We start from the raw sequence: 25,660 nt of genomic DNA, 5'->3' as shown, positions 1-25,660 counted from the left end.
AAAGTCATTGCGATACCCAAGGTCATCTAAGTTTCCTCCTATGTTATCTTCTAGGAGTTTTATAGTTTTGTGTTTTACATTTAGGCCTATGATTCATTTTGAGTTAATTTTGGGGAAGGTGTGAGGTCTGTATCTAGATTAACTTTTTTGCATGTGGCTGTCCAGCTATTCCAACACCATTTGTTAAAAAGACTATCTTTGCTCCGTTTTACTGTCTTTGCTTATTTGTAAAAGATTAGTTGATTATATTTATTTTATGTGGGTCTATTTCTGGGCTGTTCCACTGATATATTACCTATTCTTTCACCAATACTACACTGTCTTGATTACTGGTAGATTTATAAAAAGTCTTGAAGTCAGGTAGTGTCAGTCCTCCAACTTTGTTTTATCCTTCAATATTGTGTTGGCTCTTCTGGGTCTTTTGCCTCTTTATATAAATATAAACTTTACAGGGCTTCCCTGGTGGCGCAGTGGTTGAGAGTCCGCCTGCCGATGCGGGGGACATGGGTTCGTGCCCCGGTCCGGGAGGATCCCACGTGCAGCGGAGCGGCTGGGCCCGTGAGCCATGGCCGCTGGGCCTGCGCGTCCGGAGCCTGTGCTCCGCAACGGGAGAGGCCGCGACGGTGAGAGGCTCGCGTACCACAAAAAAAAAATAAATAAATAAAAATAAATAAATAAACTTTACAACTACTTGTTAGTATCCAAAAAATAGCTTGCTCAGATTTTGATTGAAATTGCATGGAATCTGTAGATCAATTGGGGAAACTGCCATCTTGACAATGTTGAGTCTTTCTATCCATGAACATGGAATATTTCTCCATTTAAGCTTTTCTTTGATTTCATTCACCATCATTTGGTAGATTTCCTCATATAGATGTTGTAAATATTTTGTTAGACTTATAGCTAAGTATTTTATTTGGAGGATGCTTATATAAATGTGCTTTTAATCTCAAATTTCACTTGTTCATTCCTGGTATATAGGAAAGCAATTGACTTTTGTATATTAATCTTTTATCCTGCAACCTTGCTATAAATGTTTATAATCTCCATGAGGTGTTTTTTTGTTGTCGTTGATTTTTTTTCTTCAGATTTTCTACATAGACTATTGTCATCTGCAAACAAAGACAGTTTTATTTCTTCCTTCCTAATCTGTATGTATTTTATTTTATTTTATTTTATTTGTCTTATTATACTAGCTAGGACTGATAGTACAATGTTGAAAAGCAGGAGGTAATAGGCGACATTCTTCCCTTGTTCCTGATCTTAATGGGAAAACTTCAAGTTTCTCATCATTAAGAATGATGTTAGTTATAGGTTTTTGGTAATTGTTCTTTATCAAAATTTGGAAGTTCCCTCTGTGTGTGGAGGGGAGAAGAAGCATTCTATAGTTCTATGATTATGTCTCAGTCTTTTGGTGAATCTATCTGCTGTACTGTGAACTTCATCATTACTTCTAAATTCTACAGCCCCCTGCCCTTAGGTGGGACAGAATGGCTAGTGGAAAATTGATTTGGGTATTTCCTTTCTCCTACCTGGAAGGCTAGAGCTGGCCAGAGTTGGATATTTCCTTTCCCCTAGGTAGATTAGGTTCTGATAAAACCCAGAAGGATAGGCTCTGATAAAAGAGTTTTTCCTGAGAAGTCCTCATTAAGAAGACCAGAATGCTCTGGCATATTTCAAAATGGTTCCTTTTTCTTCCCCTTGCAGAAGCATAAGATTTTTCTCCAAAATGTACTCTGAGGATCTGGTAGAGCTTCTAGAAGTAAAACTCCTTCCAGAAGTGTGGGAGCACTCCTATGACTGGGTCCCCATAGAGTTTTTAACTCTCAAAGTCATACACACTGATCATCCAGCAATTTGCCAATCACTGTTTACATTTTTCTACCCTGGCACTTGTTCCTGTGGAGATTTATGCTGATGGATTTCTGCTTCCATAAATTGTGACTCTCTATCTACCTGTCTGTCTCTTCAATATTTGGGGTAGTGGTTTGGACTGTGACCTCGGAATCTCTAACAGATCTAAGAAGAATTGTTGATTTTTCAGTTTGTTCAGCTTTTTACTTGTTGTTAGGATGGAGTGGTAACTTCTAAACAGCTTACATGCTGGTTTCCAAACCCTCAATCTCAACTAAGTTTCTTTTTATTTTTAATCTGGATACCCAGTTATTACAACATTTGTTGAAAATATTTTCCTTTACCACTGGATTGCTTAAGTCACTTTGTTGAAAATCAAATCACCATAAAATTTGGGTCTATTTCTGAGATTTCTATTCTGTTCCATTATCAGTCTTTTTCTCTGTCCCATGCTGTCTTGATATGCAGAATTGTAGTAAGGCTTTAAATCATCCAATTTTGCTCTTCCTGAAGAGTGCCTTAAGTATTTTTAATTGTTTTGCATTGCTATATATATTTCAGAATCATTTGTAGATTTTACAAATAAATCTGCTAAGATTATGGTTGGGATTGCATTGACTCTATACATCAATTTTGGGAGAATTAACATCTTAAAAATACTGAGTCTTCCAATTCATGAACATGGGGTATCTCTTTATATAGGTCTTCTTAATTTCTCTCAAGAATGTTTTGTTGTTTTCAGTGCAGAGATCTCATACATTTACTGTTTAATTCATCTTTAAGTATTATGTGTATTGTGACATGATTGCAAATGCAGTTTTTTAATATTTTATTTTCCAACTGTTTATTGCTGGTATGTAAAAGTACAATAGGTTGTTTTTGTTGTTGTTGTTGCTTGTGTTTTTTTCCCTATCAGGTTTGTATCCTGCATCGCTCTCAAATTTAACTATTATATCTGGTAATTTTTGTAGATTCCTTAGGATATTCTATACAAATAATCATATCACCTGTGAATTAAAGGCAATTTTATTTCTTCCTATCTGATCTTTACATCTTAAAATGTTTATTTCTTGTCTTATTCCAATGACTAGGACTTCCAACCAATGTTGAATTCAACCAATGTTGAATACCAAGGGCATTTTTGCCTTGTTTACAATATTTGTGAGAAAATGTTCAATATTTTGCCAATGTGTATGATATTAGCTGTATATTTTTACATCTGTCCTCTATCAGATTAAGGAAATCCCCTTTAATTCCTAGTTTGCTGGGAATGTTTATCATAAATTGGTGATGAATTTTCTCTAATGTTTTCTCTGCATTTATTGAAATAATTTTTCTTTATTTTGTTAATATAGTACTTTGTTAATACAGTTAATAAAATAGATTTTAAATGTTAAAATGGGCATTCCTAAGATAAACTGCTTAGTCAAGATTTAATGTGCTTTTTATGTTAATGTTTTGTTATGCTAATACTTCGTTATTAGCATATATACTTCGTCTATATTCACAAGGGATATTGTTCTTTAGTTTCTTTCTTCTTTTTTTTTCCCTTGCAGTGCCTTAGTCAGACTTCTATTAGTCTCATCATAATTTGGGAGAAATTTTTCCTCTTTTTCATGAAATGTTTAGTGTAATATTGGGTTATTTCTTCATTCATGTTTCTTAGAATTTATCAGTGAAACCCTCTGGGCCTGCAGTTTATTCCATGATAAAATTTTCTTTAATAATTCAATCTACTTAAGAGATCTAGGGATATTGTTCATATAAGTCACTGAGCTGCTGTGAACCTATAAATTTGTGTCTTTCACAATTTCAGCCACTATTTCTCCCTCCTCCTCTTCTGCCTTCTCCTTCTTCCTGCCATATTTTCTCCTTTCTCTCCTTAGGGGTACCAATTACACATATATTAGAACTAATAATATTATTCTATAAGCCCCAGAGTCTCTTTTATGTTCTTAAAATCTTTTTCTCTATATATATTTTTTAAAACACCTTTATTGGAGTATAACTGTTTTACAATAGTGTGTTAGTTTTTCTTTTCAACAAAGTGAATCAGTTATACATATACATATGTTCCCATACCTCTTCCCTCTTGCATCACCCTCTCTCCCACCCTCCCTATCCCACCCCTCTAGGTGGTCACAAAGCACAGAGGTGATCTCCCTGTGCTATGCGGCAGCTTCCCACTAGCTATCTAATTTACATTTGATAGTGTATATATGTCCCTGCCACTCTCTCCTCTGTATTCTTTAGATAATCGCCTGCACCCAGTTGAGTCTCACTGATTATTTTCCTTGAAATATCCATTATATTATTAAGCGACATTTTTATTGAGGATGTTGCATTTTTCAGCTCCAGAATTTCCATTTGTTTTTCCTTTTTAATGTTTTTATCTCTATGATTTGATTTCTTACCTTTTTAGTCATTGTGAGCATATTTTTCTTTACCTTAATTTGCCTCATTGAGTAACTCCTTAAAATCCTTCTGATAATTTCAACATTTGGGTTATCTTGGTATTGGTATCTGCTAATTGTCCTTTCTCTTGAGAAAGGGTCATATTTTCCTGATTTTTCATACGTTGAGTGATTTGGGGTTATATACTGGACATTGGAAATGATATGCTGTGGATTCTATTATATTTCTCTGGCTAATTAATTTGACTGGATTCAAAGTACAAATTTTTCAGTAGCTCAGATCTCAGTTCAGTTATTTTATCTTTAGCTAGGGTCTGTTCCACACATGCATGTTTCAGTGGTTAGCCAGATAATTATGCAGAGGTTGTAAACAAAATTTGGGACTACAATTCTCTGACTCTTCACTTTCCAGAACTGCCCTTCACTTTCCAATGGTTAAGGTCATCACTCTGTATTTTGGTGTTTCAGACTAGAAAGCCTGTGGTTTTCCATCAGAGTTTCAGTCACCGCAGATGGCTGCTTACTGTAGTCTACACCTCCCTTCATAGACACAAATTGCCATTGTTCCAGAGACCTCATCTACATAAGACATATGGCTGGCATATGAAAAAAGGCATCTCTTTATTTATCAGTAAGGTTGCCAGAAGTCTTCCCTTATTCCATAACTATATCACATGCCCATCCTAAAACCAATCACCAACAAAAACAATAGTATATTATGTTTGATTCAGTGAGTTATATGGCCCTGAAGCAGAGGGTGGATTTACCAAATAAATTAGCAACTATGTCACAAAGAGAAAGGCTGGCAATAGTTCTTGGTTCGGCAGCCAGTACTGTCTGCTACATAAATCTCAGCATTGCAAATGCATCGCAAAATACCAGGAGACATTTTTCACATAGACTAACACAGGAATGATGGACCCCAGAATTGTGCAATGTGGTGCTGTTAAAATTAATTTCTAGATAATTTTATGAAAATGGGATTGGGAAATTCATAAAATGAGAATCAGTTTTATTTCCAGCTAATGGAAGAACCACTTAAATGGAAGTGAGATTAGTGTTGATTAAGAATTCAATGTATGAAACCCCTAAGCATGGATATATAAGAAATAAGGAGAGCATTCTAAGGGGAAAGTACACAGAGTAGTATAGAATCATACTGAGAAAATATATGGATAAAGAGAAATCATTAGACTAAGATTTTATAAAAAGTCTAAGTTTTCTCAAAATAAATAAAGCAAAACAAAAGCATATTAGAAATAAAAACCACAAAGTGATGATAAAAGCAAACTTCTGTGTTTAAAGCATCCTAGAGGAGACAGGACCAAAATATGCAAGGTTGAAGTCCAGTTAGTGCAAGAGTGAGACAGGTACTAAAACTTAAGTCATCTTTCCACAGAGGGCAGGGAAGGCCAAGGATTATTTTCTTGGGGGTAAATTGCTAGAAATCACCTGATGAAAGAGTTCATCATTTTTCTGCTCATTCATGTAGTTTTTTGATAATTTCTTTTCAATTAATTTCTATTGGCTGAGAACGTTCAACTGCAGATTATTTCAGTATCATTGAGGACTCTAAAATATAAATAAGTAATCAAACAGAATTGTCTTATCCCATCAGGGTCACCTATAGTTACTCTTGATTTCTTATCTTTAATCAAGTACCATCGACTTGACTTCCAACCCCTTCCCATCCTAAGTAGCTAGATTTATGCCGAAGTTTTTTTTATAGTAACTTGCATAAGATTCTTTTCAAAAAAATCCATTTAGTCAGAGTTCCCCTTTATCTACATTTGCATTTACTCACTACATTTCTCACTCTATTACTTATTATCTTTCTAAAAACAAAAAATTTACATTCCATTTGTTTCAAAAGATGGGTATAGAGAAAAGAATATTGGAAAGTTGGGGCACACAGCTTCTACAGGTTCTGTCACTAATTAGCTGGATAATCTTGGGCAAGTAAATTTTCCTTTCTGGACCATAGTTGCCTCCTGTGCAACTGCAGGGAGAAAAATGAAAATAGAGTATAACGGTAAATGGGCATTCAGTTCTATCATTCCATGATTCCACAAATAATTCAAGTGACAAGATCAGACCCTCAATGGTAAATGCTATTTGTTCCTACCAGTGCCATATGCAGTACTGGTAAAATACATCCTTCATTATTCTGGGTCTCACATGTTAGAGAATTTTAGATCCAAAGGGTATCTACTCTTTTACCTAAATATTAGTCCTAGGCCTCAAAATTATTAGTGTTAGACCTAGAAATATAATCTAGATTTCCTAACTTCCAGGGCTAGTGCCCTTTCCTCTTTTGCTATTCACCTGCAAATGTAATAATTATAATGATTACGCTTATAAATATAATAATATACAAAAGCCTGACAAATATTCTGAGTTATTCTTTCCCCCCACATGAGTAACTGTAAAAGATACTATTAGAAGAGATAATTAAAACACAGATTAACAAGCATTTGTCATTCGACAACTAACTTGCATCTGGACACACTTGGGCAGTCTCCAGCAATGTGAAAGTATAGAAAGTGAAGGCTGAGAAACTACATATTTTCCTCTACGAGACAGTTCCAGGAAATACACCTCTGTCAGAAAATAAACCCCAAATAATATTCAACAGCACGTAGCATACACAACATCTGCTGAGGCAAAGACTGATTTGAGTTTCCATATATTGCCCAGTTCCAAACACATTCCTTTCTCATTCTATAAAAGATTCACTCCCTTTTAAACAAAAGCATGTTACTATTACTAACTTTGATAATATCCATACAATAGTGCTGAAAGTAAAACATTACAAGAAAAGAGTGATGACTTATGTTAGGGCTCTTAAAGTGGTTTTGCTTTTAAAAAATGTGCACCGAAGGAGCAACCACTCCCTCCTGTCAGGCTGCTACCTAAGCTTCCAGCCTCCTCCACTGAACCTCACACACCTTTAGAATTGAGAACAGTGCCTCGTCTACTTCTCTCCACCAAAAGAGGAAAGTGCCAAGGCTCAGGCTCTTGGTCTTACAGCTGCTTTGATGAAAGGCAGGGATTTGGATCAGAACCCTCTCCATTTGCATGCCAGCAGAGTGGCTGGGCTCTCTCCATCCCCCATCACTGGGCCCTAGGAGGGAACAGCCTATGTGACAAAATAGTTCACCTTCCCTTCATCCCTTCTTGATAGTAATTTACTTCCAGCTTCTGCTCTCTCCTGATGGAAGTTAGAGGGTACCGAGCTTTTTCTTTCTCCATCTACCAACATCATGTCAGGCACAGATTTCCAATTTTCCCTAATAGTCACTCAGCAGAATTGCTTTGGAAAATCTACTTGGTAATAAAGACAATTCAAACAGGAAAAAAAGGATTCCTTCCAAATGACAGAAGCAAATATCTTTAAGACAAAAAATGATGTAAATGAAACTGGCTCCCAAAACTTTATACAGCAATTAATTTCTTCCTAAAACATCTATCTGCTGTCATGTGGATATAGCCTTGTATATTTTCAGTAGGCCTAAAAGGGCAGTGTTTATCAATAAAATGTTCTTACGTACCAAAACTATTATACTTTATATTGCTAAATCTGAAAATTGCTTTATTTAAAAAAAAATCTGAGGTTTCTCTCTTTACCAAATATGTGGCTTCCTTGCTGTATTTCATTTCCCTTGCTTATTTACCAAAAGATAAACTAGTCACTTTTTCCCACTGGCTTTGCTTAGTTATAATTTTTTTTAACATCACAGTCAATTTTATTTTGGATTTTGATAATGGGAGATCCTGTCCTTAGGTTTTCCATGTTTGTTCTAATTTAAAGTTTTACTTAATTTAAAAGTACATTAACAAAAATTCAACTGACACACTCAAAATACAAAAGCAAAGTTGAAAATGGCAGCAGTTTGTTACCTAAATTCTAACTCTTAAGCAATGAGTAAATAGGGATATTTTACCCCCATGGCCCCCTTTGTTCTCTGAAAAAATGATTTGGCATCATGCCTCAGGTTTTAATGGTCAGATTGGGGTCTTGTGTTAAAAATCCTCATTGGGCTTCCCTGGTGGCGCAGTGGCTGAGAGTCCGCCTGCCGATGCAGGGGACACGGGTTCGTGCCCCGGTCCGGGAAGATCCCACATTCCGCGGAGCAGCTGGGCCCGTGAGCCATGGCCGCTGAGGCTGCGCGTCCGGTGCCTGTGCTCTGCAACGGGAGAGGCCACAACACTGAGAGGCCCCCCGCAGAAAAAAAAAAAAAAAAGAGAATCCTCACCAAAGAAAGTTCCAGTTGCTCACTGGGAATGTCCTCAAATAGTTTGAACATTTTTTTCTCCACTAACTATGTAGAATCTATGTGCAGCCATCAGCCTTCAATTCCTAAGCAAAATAACCAAATTATTTTTTATCTTGGCACAAAATTAGCTCAGGAGTCAGGTCTCTGCCCCCAAGGGATAAAAGGAGAAGGGCAACTTAACACATAAAGCACAGCCCCCAAGTTACGGGAAAAGGCTCTCTTTACTGTTACTGCTGCAATATCAATAATGAAGCAGAAGAAGCACTTGTGCAAAACAAATGTCTGCATTTAGAAAAGGAATAAAGAAGCAGAGGACATGCTTTCATTTGAGCCTACATTCAGAACCCTGAACTTTCTGGAAGAAATATTAAAATGAGGTATCTAAAAAAGAAAAATACAAAAAGACATCATTACAAAGTACCACTGTTGTTACCCCTTAGATCCTCCCAACAGATACCCCCAAACTTTGCTAACTGGCATTTCTGAGGTTCAAAGTACTCAATCTGCGTACCCAGTGCTTTTCTATTCACAGGATTGTGTGGGAATCCTGCCATTTGGGCAGGTTACTCCACCTCCCTGGACTTCAACGTGTACTTCTAAGGTCAATACTCCTTTCTACTTCCTCCGCTATCTTATTCATTGATGACAAAGAACTCACAGTTTGTCTACAGTTTCTATTACTGTAACATTTAACTTTCTTTGATAAACCAAATGTTCATAGTTGCCTTCCAATTACAACAGACTACTTTCTCTGTTCCACTGAGCAATTCTTTTGCAAGTTTTATTTCTGTCAATCTAGAAGTTGACCTGTAAAACAGAGAGCATCCAGTACTAATTTGTATAAATAACAAAAATCTGTTATAGGTAAATAGTAAACTAGTGCAAAAGTTGTTTATGTATTTGGAGGAAGGTGGTCAAAAGGTTTACAAAATAAATAAGTAGTAGGGATGTAATGCACAACATGATGACTATAGCTAACCCTGTATAATATACAGGGAAGTTGATAAGAGAGTAGATCCTAAGAGTTCTCATCCCAAGGAGAAAATGTTTTTCTTTTTCTTTTCTTTTTGTTTTATCTATATGATATGATGGATGTTAACTAAACCTGTTGTGGTAATCATTTCACAATATATGTAGATCAAATCATCATGCTGTATATCTTAAATTTATACAGAGATGCGTGTCAATTATTTCTCAATAAAACTGGAATAAAAAAGAAAATAATGAAAATGAGCCACTGTAATTTTTGGCCATCTTCCTAATTCAAGCTTTGGAGTTAAAAAAATTATTTTTCAATCAATTTTAAATGATCTGACAGGCTTTATTTTTCAATAATTCAAAACAAAACTAGATAGCTAACAAGAAGTGCTTAAAGGTGTGTGTGTGTGTGTGTGTGTGTGTGTGTGTGTGTGTGTAATGATAGGAACGAGGGAATGGGTAAGGTGATTTCCCACAATTAAGTTTCTAATTGCAGAAAATATGAGATTAAAATATTTCTCATATATATTTTCCTATTTTTTAACCATGGCAAATATAGGTAAAACAGTAAAAACAATAGCAGATAAATACATAAATCCAGAAAATGTAATGCTATAAAGTAGGAAGAGCATACCCTAATCCATGCACAAATGAGTATAATTTTGGTTAAAGACAAAATAATATTTCTTTCTCACAAGTTAGTCAAAGAAATATTTCTAAGTCCTTTTCCTCTCTGCCCATAAAATTTAAATATATCAAACCAAAATGTCCAAACCTCCACTGATAACTGAAATAGGAACATAAAAGCCAGAATGGCAGAGACAAGAAGAAGCCCTTATAGATTCTTGATTAATTTTAAAATGACATATTTTGAACTATTATTCCAAGAGCAGTCTCTTTACCCCTTAGCTAAGATTTATGTAGATGCTCTCCTAATTCAGGGGTAACTTCATATGTTAACCACAGGGACTTGCTCTTCTAAAGGCACTCATTGGAATAAACCCTGAGAATTCTCCAAACAGCATGCTAAATGCCCTGGAGATTCTGAAATGTTCCTTTTCTCCCTCCCTGTCCCACAGCCTCAGCAGGGGCCACTGTTGTTCTTGCAAGGAGATTACACCCATTAAGTATGTGAAAGCTGAAATTCTTGCAATTTGCTATTTTAGTGCATACGTACTGGCTCATCACTGTCATCCTGAACAGCTTGCTTCATCTTCCCAGGCCTTTTCTCTTCTTCTTTTTTCACCTATAAAGAACTAAGGACGTTAAAAGTCTTTTCCAGCTACAAAGCTTTATCATTGTTCAGGGTGAAAAAGTGAGAAGATAAAAGTGAAATCCTTGATCTGAGCTCCATATATTCTAGGCTATATTGATTTCTATAAGAAATTATACTTCTGTCAAATTTGTGGAATTGTCTGAAAGGTGGTCAGCCCACAAAATATCTGTATATGTATTTAATGTGGGGAGTTTTGGTACCATAACCAGCTTTTATGCCCAACTGTATATTTCAAGCCTGCCTACATCTCTGTTCTTAAAGAGTTGTCTTTATATAAAAACAAAGTAGGCCAGAAAATAATACTATTAATTCCCCTCCTTCCCTTCTTTACTAAACTGTAAGCAAAGGTCACTTAGTACAACAAATTTACTCACAAAAAATTCATGATTTTTAAAGATTAGTAAAGATTTAAATTAGAAAACAGTTACATTTTCATACCAAACTAAAAAGAAGAAAGCTAATTTTAATATAGAGCTTTTTACAGCTTTCCACAAATACATATTCTTTTAATGAACACAATTTCTACTTTACTGAATTCCTTTTCTAAATTTATTTATGTAAAAGTGTTCTATTGCACATTTGGTAACCAAAATGTTCTACTCCTTAATTTTGTACTTCAAAATCATTCAGCAAATCAAAAAACTTCCACGATAATCAATCAAAACTTAATACTAGATTCTACACTTCTTGAGGGCAAATGACATGTGTCGTTATCTTTCATACAGATCAAGGAATATAGCACGTCAAGCAAGCACTAGATGCTCCCCAAGCTACTTTGTATTAAATTACACTCCCCTGTGGAGTTTTGCATATATACAAAATGTATATTATTATACGCTGGTCATCAGAATATATATACCATAGTTGGTGTCCTGACTAGGACACAAAATTTACCCTCATTGCTTCATGTGAAAAGACTTGAACAAAATTACTAGTTATAGACGTGTATGTATGTGAAAGGAAAGAGCAAAGGGTGATGCAGATCAGCAATAGAGGGGAACTGTTACCACTCCTTGCACTTAAGGGCTGAGGGGAGGAAATCTTATCGTAGGAACTCCAGTGGTAGCTGGAGCCCTGGAGGAGAGGATCTGGTGGGACACAGCCACTACTAGAAAAGTGACACTGAAACAAAGAGGAGGAGAGGAAGAAATACCCAGAAGTTCTCTAATCTTCTGAAGATCCCATTCTCTCACTGCCAAAACCAACTGCAAGTCACCCGTCCAAGGGACACTGGTGATGCACAGATGTCAGAACAGAGCTGAGCAGAAAAGGGCAGAAAATCGGTCTGGGGACTAACCCAAGAAAAACCAGCACCGTGCATATTGCATTCCTCCGAAACAATAATATTTCTGTTAATTTGTAGTACTCTATGAATACTAATTCATTGATAATAAATCTTTGTCAAAGTCTATTTATCAGAGAAAAATTTGTCAGATAGGGAGAACGGATGTTAGGTCAAATTATATTTGATGATATGTATGTTTTAATGGGAAGCACACGGCAGCAGATAGATTAGGGAACTCTTAACGGGAAATAATTAAAATAATGAGCTAGAAAACACAAAATGTGCATCCAGGAGTCTGAGAACAGAAGGAAAAGAAACCGAGTCAGGTTTAGTTAGCAGGAAGAACATAGCCCAAATCCCCAGAGTGCAGGAGAAACTGTGAGGGATTGTGCCAGGGCCGTAAAGCCGCCAAAGATCGAGTCTTGCTCCTTCACGAAGCTGAGAATAGAGTTGAGGGTTTCCTTCAGCTCTTCCTGTAAGGAGTAGAACAACCAGAAAGAAATTTCAGGGGCTCTTCTTTCTCTTCTCAATCTCTCCATTTGCTGTCCGAGTCCTAAGATAACCCTGGTTTGTCCATCAATAATAAAGTGCCTAAAATCATTCATTCGTTCATTCATTCATTCATGCTCTTTGCAAGGTAAATTGCTCTAATTTATCGGTAAAATCCTGCAAAATGTACAATGCCCAGCTAGCACACAATAGGTATCTATAAACATTAGCTGAATAAAAACCAATTAGTGAATGGAGAAATGAAGATTCTATAAATGTCTGTGGTTATAAAACATTGCAACTTTAAAGAAAACACTACGACCTGCCAATTAATTCACAAACATAAATGGCTGAGATCAAAATGTTTAAAATTTTGATCTAGGATACAGGACTAAGAAAACTAGAGAGCTTGAAGTAAAAGGAGGCACAGTTCGACAAAGGGACAGCTGAGAACACAGAAAACAAACAGAACTCTTCAGAGACTTCACAGCTTTGTCAAGGGAAGGTTCTGTTTACCATCAGCTGGAAGGAGACAAACAGCAGCTTTGTGGAAATATGTTTGTTGTGTTTGGTGCCAAGATGCAGAGTTCAGTTTCCAGGAATTTTTGGTGATTTATTATATGATTTAAACATCCTTATATAGAATATTTTTTCCTTCAAAAGGTCCTTTTCACCATCTTGGCCATCTTTCCTTCTCAATAAGAGATCATTAAGTCTGTTTGAAAGCTAGGGAATAGGAAATTTACATTAGTTTCAAACTTTGAAAAAAATTCTTTAAGCCAATACCTATGCTCTGAAATATCATACTACTTTATGGAAACTTAATAGTAGAATGAAGAAAGCAGAATCAAATTATAAATCTATTTTTCTAAAAGTTGCCATAAATTTTCTGGAGGATAACTTATAAATTCAGATTATATATTTTAAAAAATCCTTGGGCTTCCCTGGTGGCGCAGTGGTTGGGAGTCCGCCTGCCGATGCAGGGGACACGGGTTTGTGCCCCGGTCCGGGAAGATCCCATATGCCGCGGAGCGGCTGGGCCCGTGAGCCATGGCCACTGAGCCTGCGCGTCCGGAGCCTGTGCTCCGCAACGGGAGAGGCCACAACAGTGAGAGGCCCGCGTACCGCAAAAAAAAAAAAAAAAAAATCCTTGAATATTCTGGAAATATGTATATACATTGCTTTCCAATTGTGTTCATTTCACAGGCTTTGATAAAATAGCCCCCTTTGCCAAATAAATATCAATATTTATTTGGCTAGTCAACTGGTACTTAATAATTCAACACTAAACTATTTTATTACTTTTTTTCTGGCTAATCTGCTATAACAAAGAAATATTGGTTTTCCGTAAGTAAAGCCTCCTAACCCTTTTTATCATTTCCCCGCTGGCATCTCAGACATTAGAGTGATGAGTGGTCAATGATAAGGAGAAGAGGAGCAGAGAGGGGAAAAGAGAAAATAGTCAAGACAGGTATTACCAAAAAATTAGGACAATAACCCATAACCTAGTACCTGAGTTCCCAACTCTGTTCTACCACTGAGTGACTCGGGCATCAGTTGTTCATTCACCTATGAAATGAATGAGTTAGATTCAATTATTGCTAAGAGTCCCATTGGCTCTGCAGTATTACACTACTCTCCATGAGGTAAGACCTCTGTTTTTTTCATTTGAAACCCCTAGTTAAAAGCAAATAAGATATCACTATTGGGCTTCCCTGGTGGCGCAGTGGTTGAGAATCCGCCTGCCGATGCAGGAGACACGGGTTCGTGCCCTGGTCCGGGAGGATCCCACATGCCGCGGAGCAACTAAGCCCGTGAGCCATGGCCGCTAGGCCTGCGCGTCCAGAGCCTGTGCTCCGCAACGGGAGAGGCCACAACAGTGAGAGGCCCGCATACCGCAAAAAAAAAAAAAAAAAAAAAAAAGATATCACTATTTTATTTCCCCCCAGATATTATGACTATTAGCATCATCTCTAGCTGCATCCTGGTAAGATCACAAGCCCCAACAAAGCCTTAAAACTGGCATCTTCCGTATCCAAAAGAAACAATGAGCTGGAGTACATACTCATAAAGGCTGCACTGCCAACTTCAAAAATGAGGCCTGCACATGTCTACTTTGTAGAACAGCCTGGCTGACTTTTGACCTGACTTAGTATTATTTAAAGCAGCTTACTGACACTGCCAATAACATCGCGCATAATAGAACACACATCTTGTAAGTGAACCACAGATAGTGCCAGGCAACATAAAGAATCCAGGAAATACACACTTACAACGTAAACTGCTTCGACAGAATTGCTACTGAAGGATCTGGAAGCAAATACACAAAGTGCTTCTCTAAGGTCAAATAACCACATTTTAGGATTCTTCAATAGCTGCTGCCATAGTCTTGCTTTTAAAAGCCTCAATAATTTCTCAAGACATCGTGTTTAACAAAAGGCCACATCTAATTCCCCCAGTAAAGATTTAGCCTAACATTACTGGATATGTTTAGGGCATAGAAATAAAGCATGCCTTGCAGAGGTTGGAAAGAAGAGAAAAACTGCCTTTTAGAATTAGTAGGTACCATTCTAATCTGAAGCTTGTACTGTCCTTTTCAATCGTTGCAGAGAAACAATTAAAGGAATCCATTAAGACCTGATTATTGCTGCTAAAAAAGGAAGGTAGAATTTCAGTCCTTTGAAGTAACTGAGAATGATTCAGGCCTCATTACAGAGATATAATCTACATTCATACATTTATGTTAGTGATTCAAATCTATTGGGAGAGATTGAATTCCGTTAAATAGTGCATCTTTCCTGTGGAACTTTTCTCAGGCTTTCTCGGGCTAACCTAAGAGGTGACCTAACAATGCAAAGCAGTGGAGTATTTAGGGATTCAACTGTGCTATAAAAGAAAGGCTGTACAGAAAAGAGAAAGAAGAATGAGATATAATCTAAAAAGCTATGTCAGCTTTTCCTTTGGGCTGTTTTGTAAATGCCCTTCCTGTCATCACGCTGTACAGAAGAGAGGCGAAAGGGCTCTAGAACTTTTAAACACTGCACCTGCTGCAACCAGATTTTAATATGGAAGTTTTAAAGATGTATTTTTCCCATTTAGAACAGAATAAAAACACAAAACCTCAAACTTAAATGTCTGAACAGCTTCTTCTACTGGAGAAGAAAGTTGATAGATGTGTGTGTGTGTGAAAGAGAGACAGAGAGAGAGTGTGTATGTGTGAGAGAGAGAGACAGAGACAGAGAGAGACAGAGAGACTACTTTCGAGGTTTGGGGTGGGGGGGTTGTCTATTGTGAGTTAAAAGAATTGAAAGGATCTCAAGCTGGCACCAATACTGTTGATGCCCAGTGCAGAGAAACCTCAAAATAATAACTTCATGTGTTTCGTAACTTTTCACGGCAGGATTTTTATTGTACGGTTTCATCAAACATATTTTTTTTTTCAAAAAGACATGTAGGTTTAATTACTTGTCACTTCAAACATTTGGATTCTGCTGAACAACTGGGCTGAAACTATTTCCTTAGAAACACTACACTCTTTTTTAGGCATTTTTCAGCTCAGGTATAAAACCGTGAACTAGAAAATTGAAATTAGCACTGTGAGTTTATTTTTAAATATCCATGCTTTAATGAAAGAACCAGACTTGTTGGACATATGCTCTTTATTTGTTTAACTCTCCAATTAATAGCTACAGAAATCAGAGCTAATTACATTAAATATAAAAATCTACTGTGTTCACCACATTGTCAAAGTCTTCTGAATAAGCAATGCAATGGTTTATAAACAATGCAGTTAAAATCCTGATTCTAGTATTAAAATGGTCTGTTTCAAAGGCTCTGAACGCACAGGAAACTATAAGAGCACGGTGTAAAGTCATTTTTCAAGTCACCAAACAACACAATTAGGCAATATTCCTAAAGTCCATTTCCAAAGCTAGATTTTTTAATTTCTTTGTCTTTTCTCCTGTTCAATGAAGACTGAGACCAAATGCACATTGCAGGGACTCTGGCTTGAAGTATATACACAAGCTCGCCTGATTAGTTCCCTCCGAATTACAGTTGCAGAGGTCAAACTCCCAAGTTCACCTTGAAGTGATTCACCCTCTTAGGATAGCTGCCTAAAAATTAGGTTGAACCATATGAAACTGCCGCTTTTGAAGGTCAAAAACCATAAAATATTGGCAATTTCACATGCTTCAACATAACACAAAGGTCCAACTGCCTTACAGAACATAAATACTTTATATCAATACATCTTCAGTCACTTCTTCCAGTCAGGTTGTCCCTAGTTTAGAGCAATTCTTAAAGAGATTCTCTAGGAATTCTTACTCAGATTGGAACGGATTATCACAGTATCTCCTTCTTTGTGCCTCTTAATCCTTGGCAAAGGCTGCCTAGCCAGGGTCTTGATTCTGTCTGTACCTGAGACATGAGCAAGTTTATTAGCAATGAAGGAGTTTCAGGGTGGTGAATGTAAAAAAGAGAGGGAGCCTGGTAATACAGTTATATTGTAAAATAGAGCTCTTTACACATTAAAATTTGAAGACAGAAGAAAGAAAATACCCCTTGATGGCAAAGTGCAAAGGAAATTGCCTAGCAAACAGCAGGATATTCGGCAAAATCGTATGGTTAAATCTTCGCAATCTCAATAAAGTGAGTTCGCTTTGAAGTGCACGCGTTATTCTGTAAACGACCCTTGTTAGCTATCAGAAATCGGTCATTTCGGTCCCTGATTTCATTTGCGCCGAGAGAGGCGATTTTTAAGGGTGGTGATAAATCTCCCTGAGCTTAAAAGTCAGAGAGGGCCAAAGTGTGAACTTTTTACTTCAGCAAAGGAAGCGAGAAATCAGTGATTCATTAAAGCAGAGACCTCCTTGGAAGCTGGCAGAAGAGGAGGAAAGGAAGCTAATTATGTCTTCCTTTTCTTTGCTCGCTCCCACCAGTTTATAATCTACTGCCTTGGAGGGTTTATCCTCAGCATCTTCTGTTTTCTCCCTCAGCCCTCCCCTGCTTCTGCGAGCGAGGGGGGCGGAAAAAAAGTCAGCCAAACCCCAGGCTCCAGGTGGCTCTCAAGTTCTTCACTGCCAAAAGGAAAAAAATAAATAAAATAAATAAAAAATCCTCTACTGGAAAACAAGTGCGAACAGGGCTCCCCAGAGGGGATTGGTTCAGACTGGAAGACAGCAAAATTCGGAAAGCGTGAGGATACTGCTGCTCGGGTGACCAGCGCTGCGAGCACAAGGGCGCTTTCGCAGCAATTAGCCCAAGCTGGAGGCGCTGGCGGAGGCTGCAGGCTCCGGCGGCCCGGGTGGCGAGGAAGGGACCCGCAGCCCCCGAGCTCCAGGCAGAGGCATCGCGCTCCCTTCTCCTCGCTCCCCTGCTCTCCCCCCTTCCCTGCCCCCTCCACCCTCCCTCTCCTCGGCGTTCCCAGCAGCCGAGGGTTTCAGATGTCCCACCGCCGTTTGACCCCCTTTCCCCACGCCCGCCCCCCGCTTCTCCACCCCTGCAAATGAGGTTTGGCCAGCAGAGGCAGAGCCCACCTCTGGCTTAGAATCACTGACATTTAGACTCCAGGCTTCAACCTGTTTACAAGCGGGCTTTCCAAAGGAAAGGGTGGGGGGGCGGGGGGAGGGAAATAGGGCCAAACAAAACACCAACCGCCATCCCCTCCAAACAAGAAGTGACTTTCTGGAGGCTTCAAATCAACAGGCACCACCAAAAAGAGAAAGCAAGAAGGGGAAGAGAACAACGGCGACCGGGCAGCTGACTCCAGTTCTGACAACTCAAAGGGACTCACTTTTAGAACTGGCCAGCAAGCCGGGGCTGTGCGGAGAGGGAGCAGAAGGTGCTAACCGCAGAAGGGCGCAGATACCTCCCCCAGCCTCCCACCCCAGCCCCTTTGGGTTTTGTTCACCGTGCTGTCATCTGTTTTTCAGACCTTTTTCTGCATCTAACATGGTGAAGAAAGGAGTGAAGAAGAGAACAAAGTAACTCCCGGGGGAGAGAAGATCGAGGGTTACCCACACCAAGACGGCCACCACCAGCTCCTGCTACTACGGCCACCCACGTCCACATCCACTGGGAGACCGAGGGGCGCGCGGCAGCGGATCCGAGAAAGGAGCGAGAAGAGGCAGCCGGCCCTTCCGAGGAGTTATGGATGTTGGTGCTTTCACTTCTGGCCAGATCCGAGCCCAGAGGGAGCTAACCAGCGGCCGCCACCTCCAGCTGTCTCCTTGCCTCGCACCAGGTCTTACCGTTCCAGTATGTTCCTTCTGATGAGACAATTTCCAGTGCCAAGAGTTTCAGTACAATGTGGAAATGGATACTGACACATTGTGCCTCAGCCTTTCCCCACCTGCCCGGCTGCTGCTGCTGCTGCTTCTTGTTGCTGTTCTTAGTGTCTTCTGTCCCTGTCACCTGCCAAGCCCTTGGTCAGGGCATGGTGTCACCAGAGGCCACCAACTCCTCTTCTTCCTCGTCCTCGTCGTCCTTCTCCTCTCCTTCCAGTGCGGGGAGGCATGTGCGGAGCTACAATCACCTCCAAGGAGATGTCCGCTGGAGAAAGCTCTTCTCTTTCACCAAGTACTTTCTCAAGATTGAGAACGGGAAGGTCAGCGGTACCAAGAAGGAGAACTGCCCGTACAGTAAGTAACAAATACGCGCTCCCCTCCTTCCAATTATCCACCCCACCCCACGGGGGGGGGGGGGAAATCTGTTCCAGATGTGGCCAGCTAAATATTTACGTCCCCAACTCCTGTAAAATGATTAAGTGGAATACTTCCACACTAAATCACACCCCCCCCGGGTGTATACATTGCGCCGCCTAACCCCCTCCCCGCAGCGCGCTCTCTCCACCCCCCCCACCCCCCCGGCTCTTTGCCACCCCGCCCGCCCCGTCTCTCTGGCTTGTCACTCGCGGAACCACGCAGGGCGCCCAAGAGTTGTTGCAGTGCATAGATGCCCCTCTCTGTCTCCATCGCCCTTCCCCACCTCATCCCAAGGTCTCCTTTCCCTCCCTTCTGGAAATGGCTCAAGTAAACACATTTTCTTCTTTTGGCTGGCAATCTTATTAAGAGTTTCAGGACAGTTTCCTCAAGCTGAAAATAATTATCCGCTGTCAATTATAGGCACTTTATGGGAACTTTATTTAAGAAAGAAAAGTCAATTTCACTCTCCCCCACCCCCATCCCTTTACCCTACCACCCCTCTAGATAGGAGCAAAAGCATTTTTCTGGTTTTGATTTTTTTTTTTTTTTTTGGTCCCTCATGTTGGTTTGAGTGATTGCAGTCCATGAAGTTAGCTTTTCAGGCACCACCGCTGCTATTTGTCTTCTGCCTGCCTTCTCTCTTGGTAACATGATGCTCATGTCTGCATTGTCAATAGCATATGCGCTGCTTTGTGGTGTCCTGTTGTACTCGTTTCTTCTCAAACCTCTCATATTGCAGAGCCATAGTACTACAGCACTGTAAACATCTGGGACTGGAGTCACACAGACCTCACACAAATTTCATTGTCATTCTTTTATTTTCAAAGTAAAAGTCATAGGTCTGTTTCCATGGTGTTGGTTTATCCCATAGGATGAGGTTTTCACCTCAATACAAATTATGCCCCATCCTTGGATTTCTTGCCTTTTTCCTTTCTCCCTCCCTCTTTCTTTCCTTCTTTAGCTCTTTCTCTTCTTTCTTTCTTGCAGGGACGTGGGTTGGGTAGGGGGAGGGAGAACTAGAAGAGGAGGAGTGAACATTGTGTCTCTTCCTGAATCAGTCCAGCAAAGCCAGATTACTCTGTTGGCTTCCTTTCCTGCTTACTTTCAAGTGGTGAGACTTATTCATCCTCTATTGATTGCAATTTGAAAGGATCCCTGAGGCTATGTAATGGCACACTGAAGACAGTAGACAATAACATTTAAACATCTTTAATGACCATTTAGCATTATCTCAATGGTAGCTCCAAGTCACCTTTTCAAAGGATTTTTTTGTGTCAGTTGTTTGGGAATTCCAAGCATATATTTGCTAGCTAACTTAAATACATGAGTCATATACTTCATGATTCCTTAGCCCAGAAAGTATCTGGTATTAATGGGAAAGACAGTTAACCAGAATTTAGCATTATCTTTCTAAAATAAAGATTTACAAGAAATAAGACATTTTTCTTATTTGGGGACTCACATACCTTCAACATTAACTTCTGTTCCTCCTCAGCTGCTATTTCCATTTACTAAAATTAACAATATGTTTACAAGTAATAAAAAAGATTTGTGTAAGTGTTTTAAAGTATTCCGTTTGATGTTTACTACCAGAGATGCACCTATAGTCCATTACCTGTATTTTTTCCATTCTTATTCATAAGAAGTGGCTGAAATAATGTCATTTTTTTTTGCTCCAAAGTAATTTGTTACCTGAATTTATTAGATATGATGTATAGATGTTATGGTTATTAATTTAAAATTTTAATACTTTTATTCACTTCTAAAACAAAATAGTTGTGATATCATCCAGGTAGGACGATGGGGAAGAAGTGGCCCAAACACTTACTGAAAAGTGAGCTGGGTGTTAAAAAAAAAAAAAAAAATTCACAGGGAGTGAAATTCTTTGTATTTTTAGTTCATGGAAATAACTCAAAGAAATATAATAAAATTTCAGAGTGTTAACCTTGAGCAAATACTTTTTTACACTAATTTGACTTTGCTATTGCTGTATTTTAAGTGTCTTTATGATGTGATATAAGGAGCAATCTATAGTAGTTTATTTATGCAACTTAAATTACTATTTTCTAAAATAATGATCACTGTGTGATTAATAGTAAATGGTTTCCAGTGTACACATTAAAATATCTTTTTACAGTAAGAATTATCTGCAAAGAGAAAAGTATATGATTTTTATCGTGTAAAAACAAGTGTGGAAAATTTTCATCCTAACTGTCTAAAATATACTAATACGTCTTCCATGTGATAAATGATAACTAATAGTCCCTGTTAAAATTATAATATCTTATATAGTAATGCAATCCTAATCAATGGTTGAAAATGAAAGGGGGTGGAGCTTTCTATATTAAATAATGTCAAACCATAAATAATTTAGGTTTTCCAAGAACATCTGTATCAAGACATAGCAAGTGAATAGTAGAGGTTGAAACAGCTTTCATTTCACATGTGGCTGGGTAATCAGAATGCTGCTACAATTTCCAGCTGGACTGATTCAGCTGAACTACATGGTATCATTAAGATATTGTCTAAATGTTGCATAATTACATGAGAACAAACTTTTGCTATGCCTACAGGGTAACCAGCCAGCCAGCCCACCAAATGGTAGCCTGTTAAATATTAGGGTATCTAACCTCTGAAGAGTGTCAGTTCCTTGTCCAAAAACCACATTTCAGTAACATTTTCCTAAACAAGTTATTAATTATTCTCAATACACAAAGCTGTTCTTTTAAGGTTTGCTTATTTGAAGCTTAATTTTCTTTGTTACTTTTGACCCTAGTATTACTGCTGCTAAAATACAGTAACAGCTTATCTAAGAGGTTACAGGTTTGTGATGTCCTGGGTAATTAAACAACTGTTTTACTGGCTTTTTGCCAGCAAAATGCTAACAAAAGGGAAGTAAGGAAATCACCCATGAGCACTGAAAAATCATTTTTAACTTCTACCTCAAAAGTTGGTTCCCAGAAATTGATGGTTCTAAAAATATTACATGTGCTAGAGAAACTCTTCTCCATTTTGAGTGATTATTATAAATTTTTAGGGGTGGGGTATTTTTTGTTTGCCCCTTTGTCGTTATATGAGAGTAGAATAAAGGGAGCAGTGATGAATTATGTTTCTCCTGCTAGAAGTCTGAGAAAGCTTGAATAATTTAGAATAGCTGTGGCGTATCCGTCACTAGATATGCTCGGGCTCATTTAGGTTTGTTATATCATTCTTTACATCTAGAGCTTTGCCCTTGAAACATTACCACTCGGCTCCAGTTCTGGCCTACTAGAAAGGCTGGATACAGCTGTTAGGTACCCGTGCAACTGGAACCAGTGGACTTATTTCTGGATGTGAGTAAAACAGCTGTGGGCTACTCCCCTGATTGTCACTTATAGAAAAGGGGAGTCTAGTGAAAAGAAAATGTATCCCTAAACTTGAGAGAGCCAAGGATAGATACTCTCAAAATGGAAAGCCACAGTGCTTATGGGTCTTTTCAGGAAAGGAGTATGTGAGACATTAGAGAAATCAGTGTGCCCTGAGTATGCAGTATGTGCCCTATTTCTTTAAATATAGACCTCATTTAACACTCATAATAGTTCTGTGATTTAGATAGGACTATCCACATTTTTCAAATATGAAAACTAACCCTGAAAAAAAGTAAATTACCCAAGGTCATTCAACTAGGAATTGACAGAGCCAGATTCAAGCCCCAAGTCGATTTGGTTTTATCATTACTTATTTCTTCTACCTCGCTACTACTGACAACATTGATGTCGATATATCAGAAGTAGACACCACAAAACTCTAAAAAACAAATTATCCAGATCCTTAATTGCTTTTTGCTATGCACACCAACTGTTCATCAGAAGGAAATTGGAAGAGCAGTAAAATGACAGTGGAACAGAGTGAGTGTGTTAAAGTTATCATTGCAGGTGTCTGCATGGTTTCAGACAATGTTAGTGCATTCTCTAGGTGAAATCTCTCCTTTGGTATTATATTTGAGAATATAACTGCTCATAGACATACAACGTACACATACATCCACCTCACAGAAGGCATTAGGAATACATGACTAAGAAAAATCCATGAATATCATTGTATATAGTAATTGTTTACAGCTAAGGGCCAAATGTTTAATTGTTCCCACATGCAATAAAACAATTTGATTGTAAGTACAAGTGTGAAATTGGGCTGTTGAAGAAACTTCTGATGTATGACTCTAAAAGGAGCAAATCTTAGAGACCTAAAGCTTTAAAATGACTCCGCAAATCAAAAAGGTATTTCACCACATAGAAATGACTGATTATTGTCTTGTAAATAAGGTTTACATTATTACTTTTTATTACTTTTTAATAAGCTCTAGGACTAGAGCTTATTTTAGGAAGTTAAATAAGAAAATAATTTTTGAGGAAAATACGGACTTGAATATTATCTCCTAATAAATATACAACAGTTTTCTGGGAAGGAAACCTATATACAACTTATGGCTTCCACTGGTGTCTTATTTAAGTTGTGGTTGTTTCTAGAGTTTGGTTGCATAATTTATAACTGGCAGCATTTAATCATGAGGGTCGAGGATTTATGAAGGTGGAAGGCACTATATAATGTTTACATGACACTGTCCTGTTACCTTTACTGCATTCCTACCATATGGACCCTCCACTTTGATGGATTTATCATAAATCCATTAAAAATGCACAATTACAGAGAGTTTCCTCTTTATAAACCTGATTTATAACCATCTACTAGAAGAAACTCAAGAAAACAGTTGGCAGAAATCACATGCCAATACTGGAGTATGAGAATTCAGAGACACCAATCTCTAGGTCTTGAGTATTTTAGTAATCTGTTACCGAAAGGCATGCACCATTCTATAAAAACAGGTGTTTTCAAAATGATGTTTAAGCACAGAACTTAAAAGAAGAAGAATTGTGCCTTATACAATGAAGGAAACTCCATTGCACGCATTTTTCCTCTACATTTTTACTACCCAGTTTAGAGCGAAAAGCCTTACTGCAGTTCATTTCTTCATTTTTTAATGAGCTTATGGTAGAACCTGAATGAGGACTTTAAATTCCTACACAATTACCTTAATGTTCAGAGGCAAACCCCATTTATTATCCAAACGTCTGACTTTCCACAAGCCAAAATGTTGGAAAAAAGTTGACGGCTCATTTGAAATGGAGCTAATGTTCCTCACATTTATGAGCTGCCTATGAATATCTCCATCTTTCCTAAGCCTTAAATGTCTGCACACATCCAAAATTGCAGTACAAATGATATCTCTTTATTATGCTTCAGAAGGAAGAGTAATACATGTGTATTAGTTCAAAGTGATTTCAATCTATCTTAACATTAATTCTGTGATCTTTGCAATGAAGAGTAATTCAGATGACGTTTTTAGTATTACTGTTCCAACATTTTTCAGCAATAATAGTTGATGTTTGCTTAGTGTAAGTAAAACATTAGCATTTCCCTCCCAGAAATTAGTTCTCCTTTAATTTTACTGTAAAATTGGGCATAAGACTTACGTTAATTTTAATACAGTTTTATTATAATCTAGCAGAGTAATGAAAATGATTTTGTCTCAAGCTTTTTATGCAGAAGTATCTTAATTTTTCATGTATTGATATATTGCAATGTTTTAAGATCATTTACCTTTGCCATTTGACAAATGGTGTTTGTCACTTGGTTTTGCAGATTAAAAATATTCACTTTTCATAATTGGGACTTGTTTTTTTCAGTGCCCATTACCTCTACCTGTGCTGGTCAATCGGTATAACAAGTGATAACCTAGAAACGTGCCTTTAAAATTAGTGTAAGAAAATATACCTGCATCTTGGGAAGCCACCAGTAATACTCTGGTACCGAATTAATGAATAAAATGTGTCAATGTTTTACAGAATTAGTTTAAAACCAAGTATTTATGTAGTACAGATTTTGCACAAATAGAAAATTTCAAGACATCTAAAAGGGAGCTGGGTCACCCACAAAATAATGGCCTTAAAGATTTCCTTGCTTTTAAATCAGGTCAGTTGTATTCTTTCTTTGAACGCTATGTCCTAATTGGAACAATAAATCAAAGATGACACTCAGAGTAGATTCCCATGTAAGGTGGACAACTGGACAGTGACTTTTTACTGCTGCTAACACGTGCATCCAATTACCATTTGATAGATTCATGGTGCTGGCAGTAAAGTATTGCCTCATTTTATACTTCACCTAATAATTCTTCAGCCTAAACCTGTCTACCTTTACCTATATCTAATCTGTCAGTATGTGTGTTATCATTAATGAGGAAGTTTCAAATGTTTGGCATGCTTCCTACAATGAGCAATGACATTAAGATATTAATGAATCATTTAATTAACCATAATACATGAGGTAAAATATTAAGTCAA

The 25,660-nt window shown here is 38.0% G+C and overlaps 1 protein-coding gene and 1 long non-coding RNA gene across 3 annotated transcripts in view; one reads left to right on the top strand and one right to left on the bottom strand.

Moving 5' to 3' along the window:
• LOC136793992 (uncharacterized) overlaps window positions 1–25,660 on the bottom strand; it is a 564,836-nt gene that overhangs the window by 241,817 nt on the left and 297,359 nt on the right. The gene's annotated exons all lie outside the window — the stretch shown is intronic.
• FGF10 (fibroblast growth factor 10) overlaps window positions 17,741–25,660 on the top strand; it is an 82,239-nt gene continuing 74,319 nt past the window's right edge. The window contains exons 1-2 of one of the 2 annotated variants that reach the window (XM_067030960.1): window positions 17,741–18,415; window positions 18,507–19,214. In XM_067030960.1, coding sequence (XP_066887061.1) covers window positions 18,881–19,214 — 334 coding nt within the window. In that variant the 5' untranslated portion in view covers window positions 17,741–18,415; window positions 18,507–18,880. Of the gene's footprint in view, window positions 19,215–25,660 lie in introns of both variants that reach the window. The other variant, XM_059060929.2, reaches the window with a different exon arrangement.

Source organism: Kogia breviceps, chromosome 4 (assembly GCF_026419965.1).
Source record: "Kogia breviceps isolate mKogBre1 chromosome 4, mKogBre1 haplotype 1, whole genome shotgun sequence".
Taxonomy (NCBI): Eukaryota; Metazoa; Chordata; class Mammalia; order Artiodactyla; family Physeteridae; genus Kogia; species Kogia breviceps.
The sequence above is the reverse complement of the archived record's forward strand: the minus strand, read 5'-3'. Positions and strand labels throughout refer to the sequence as shown.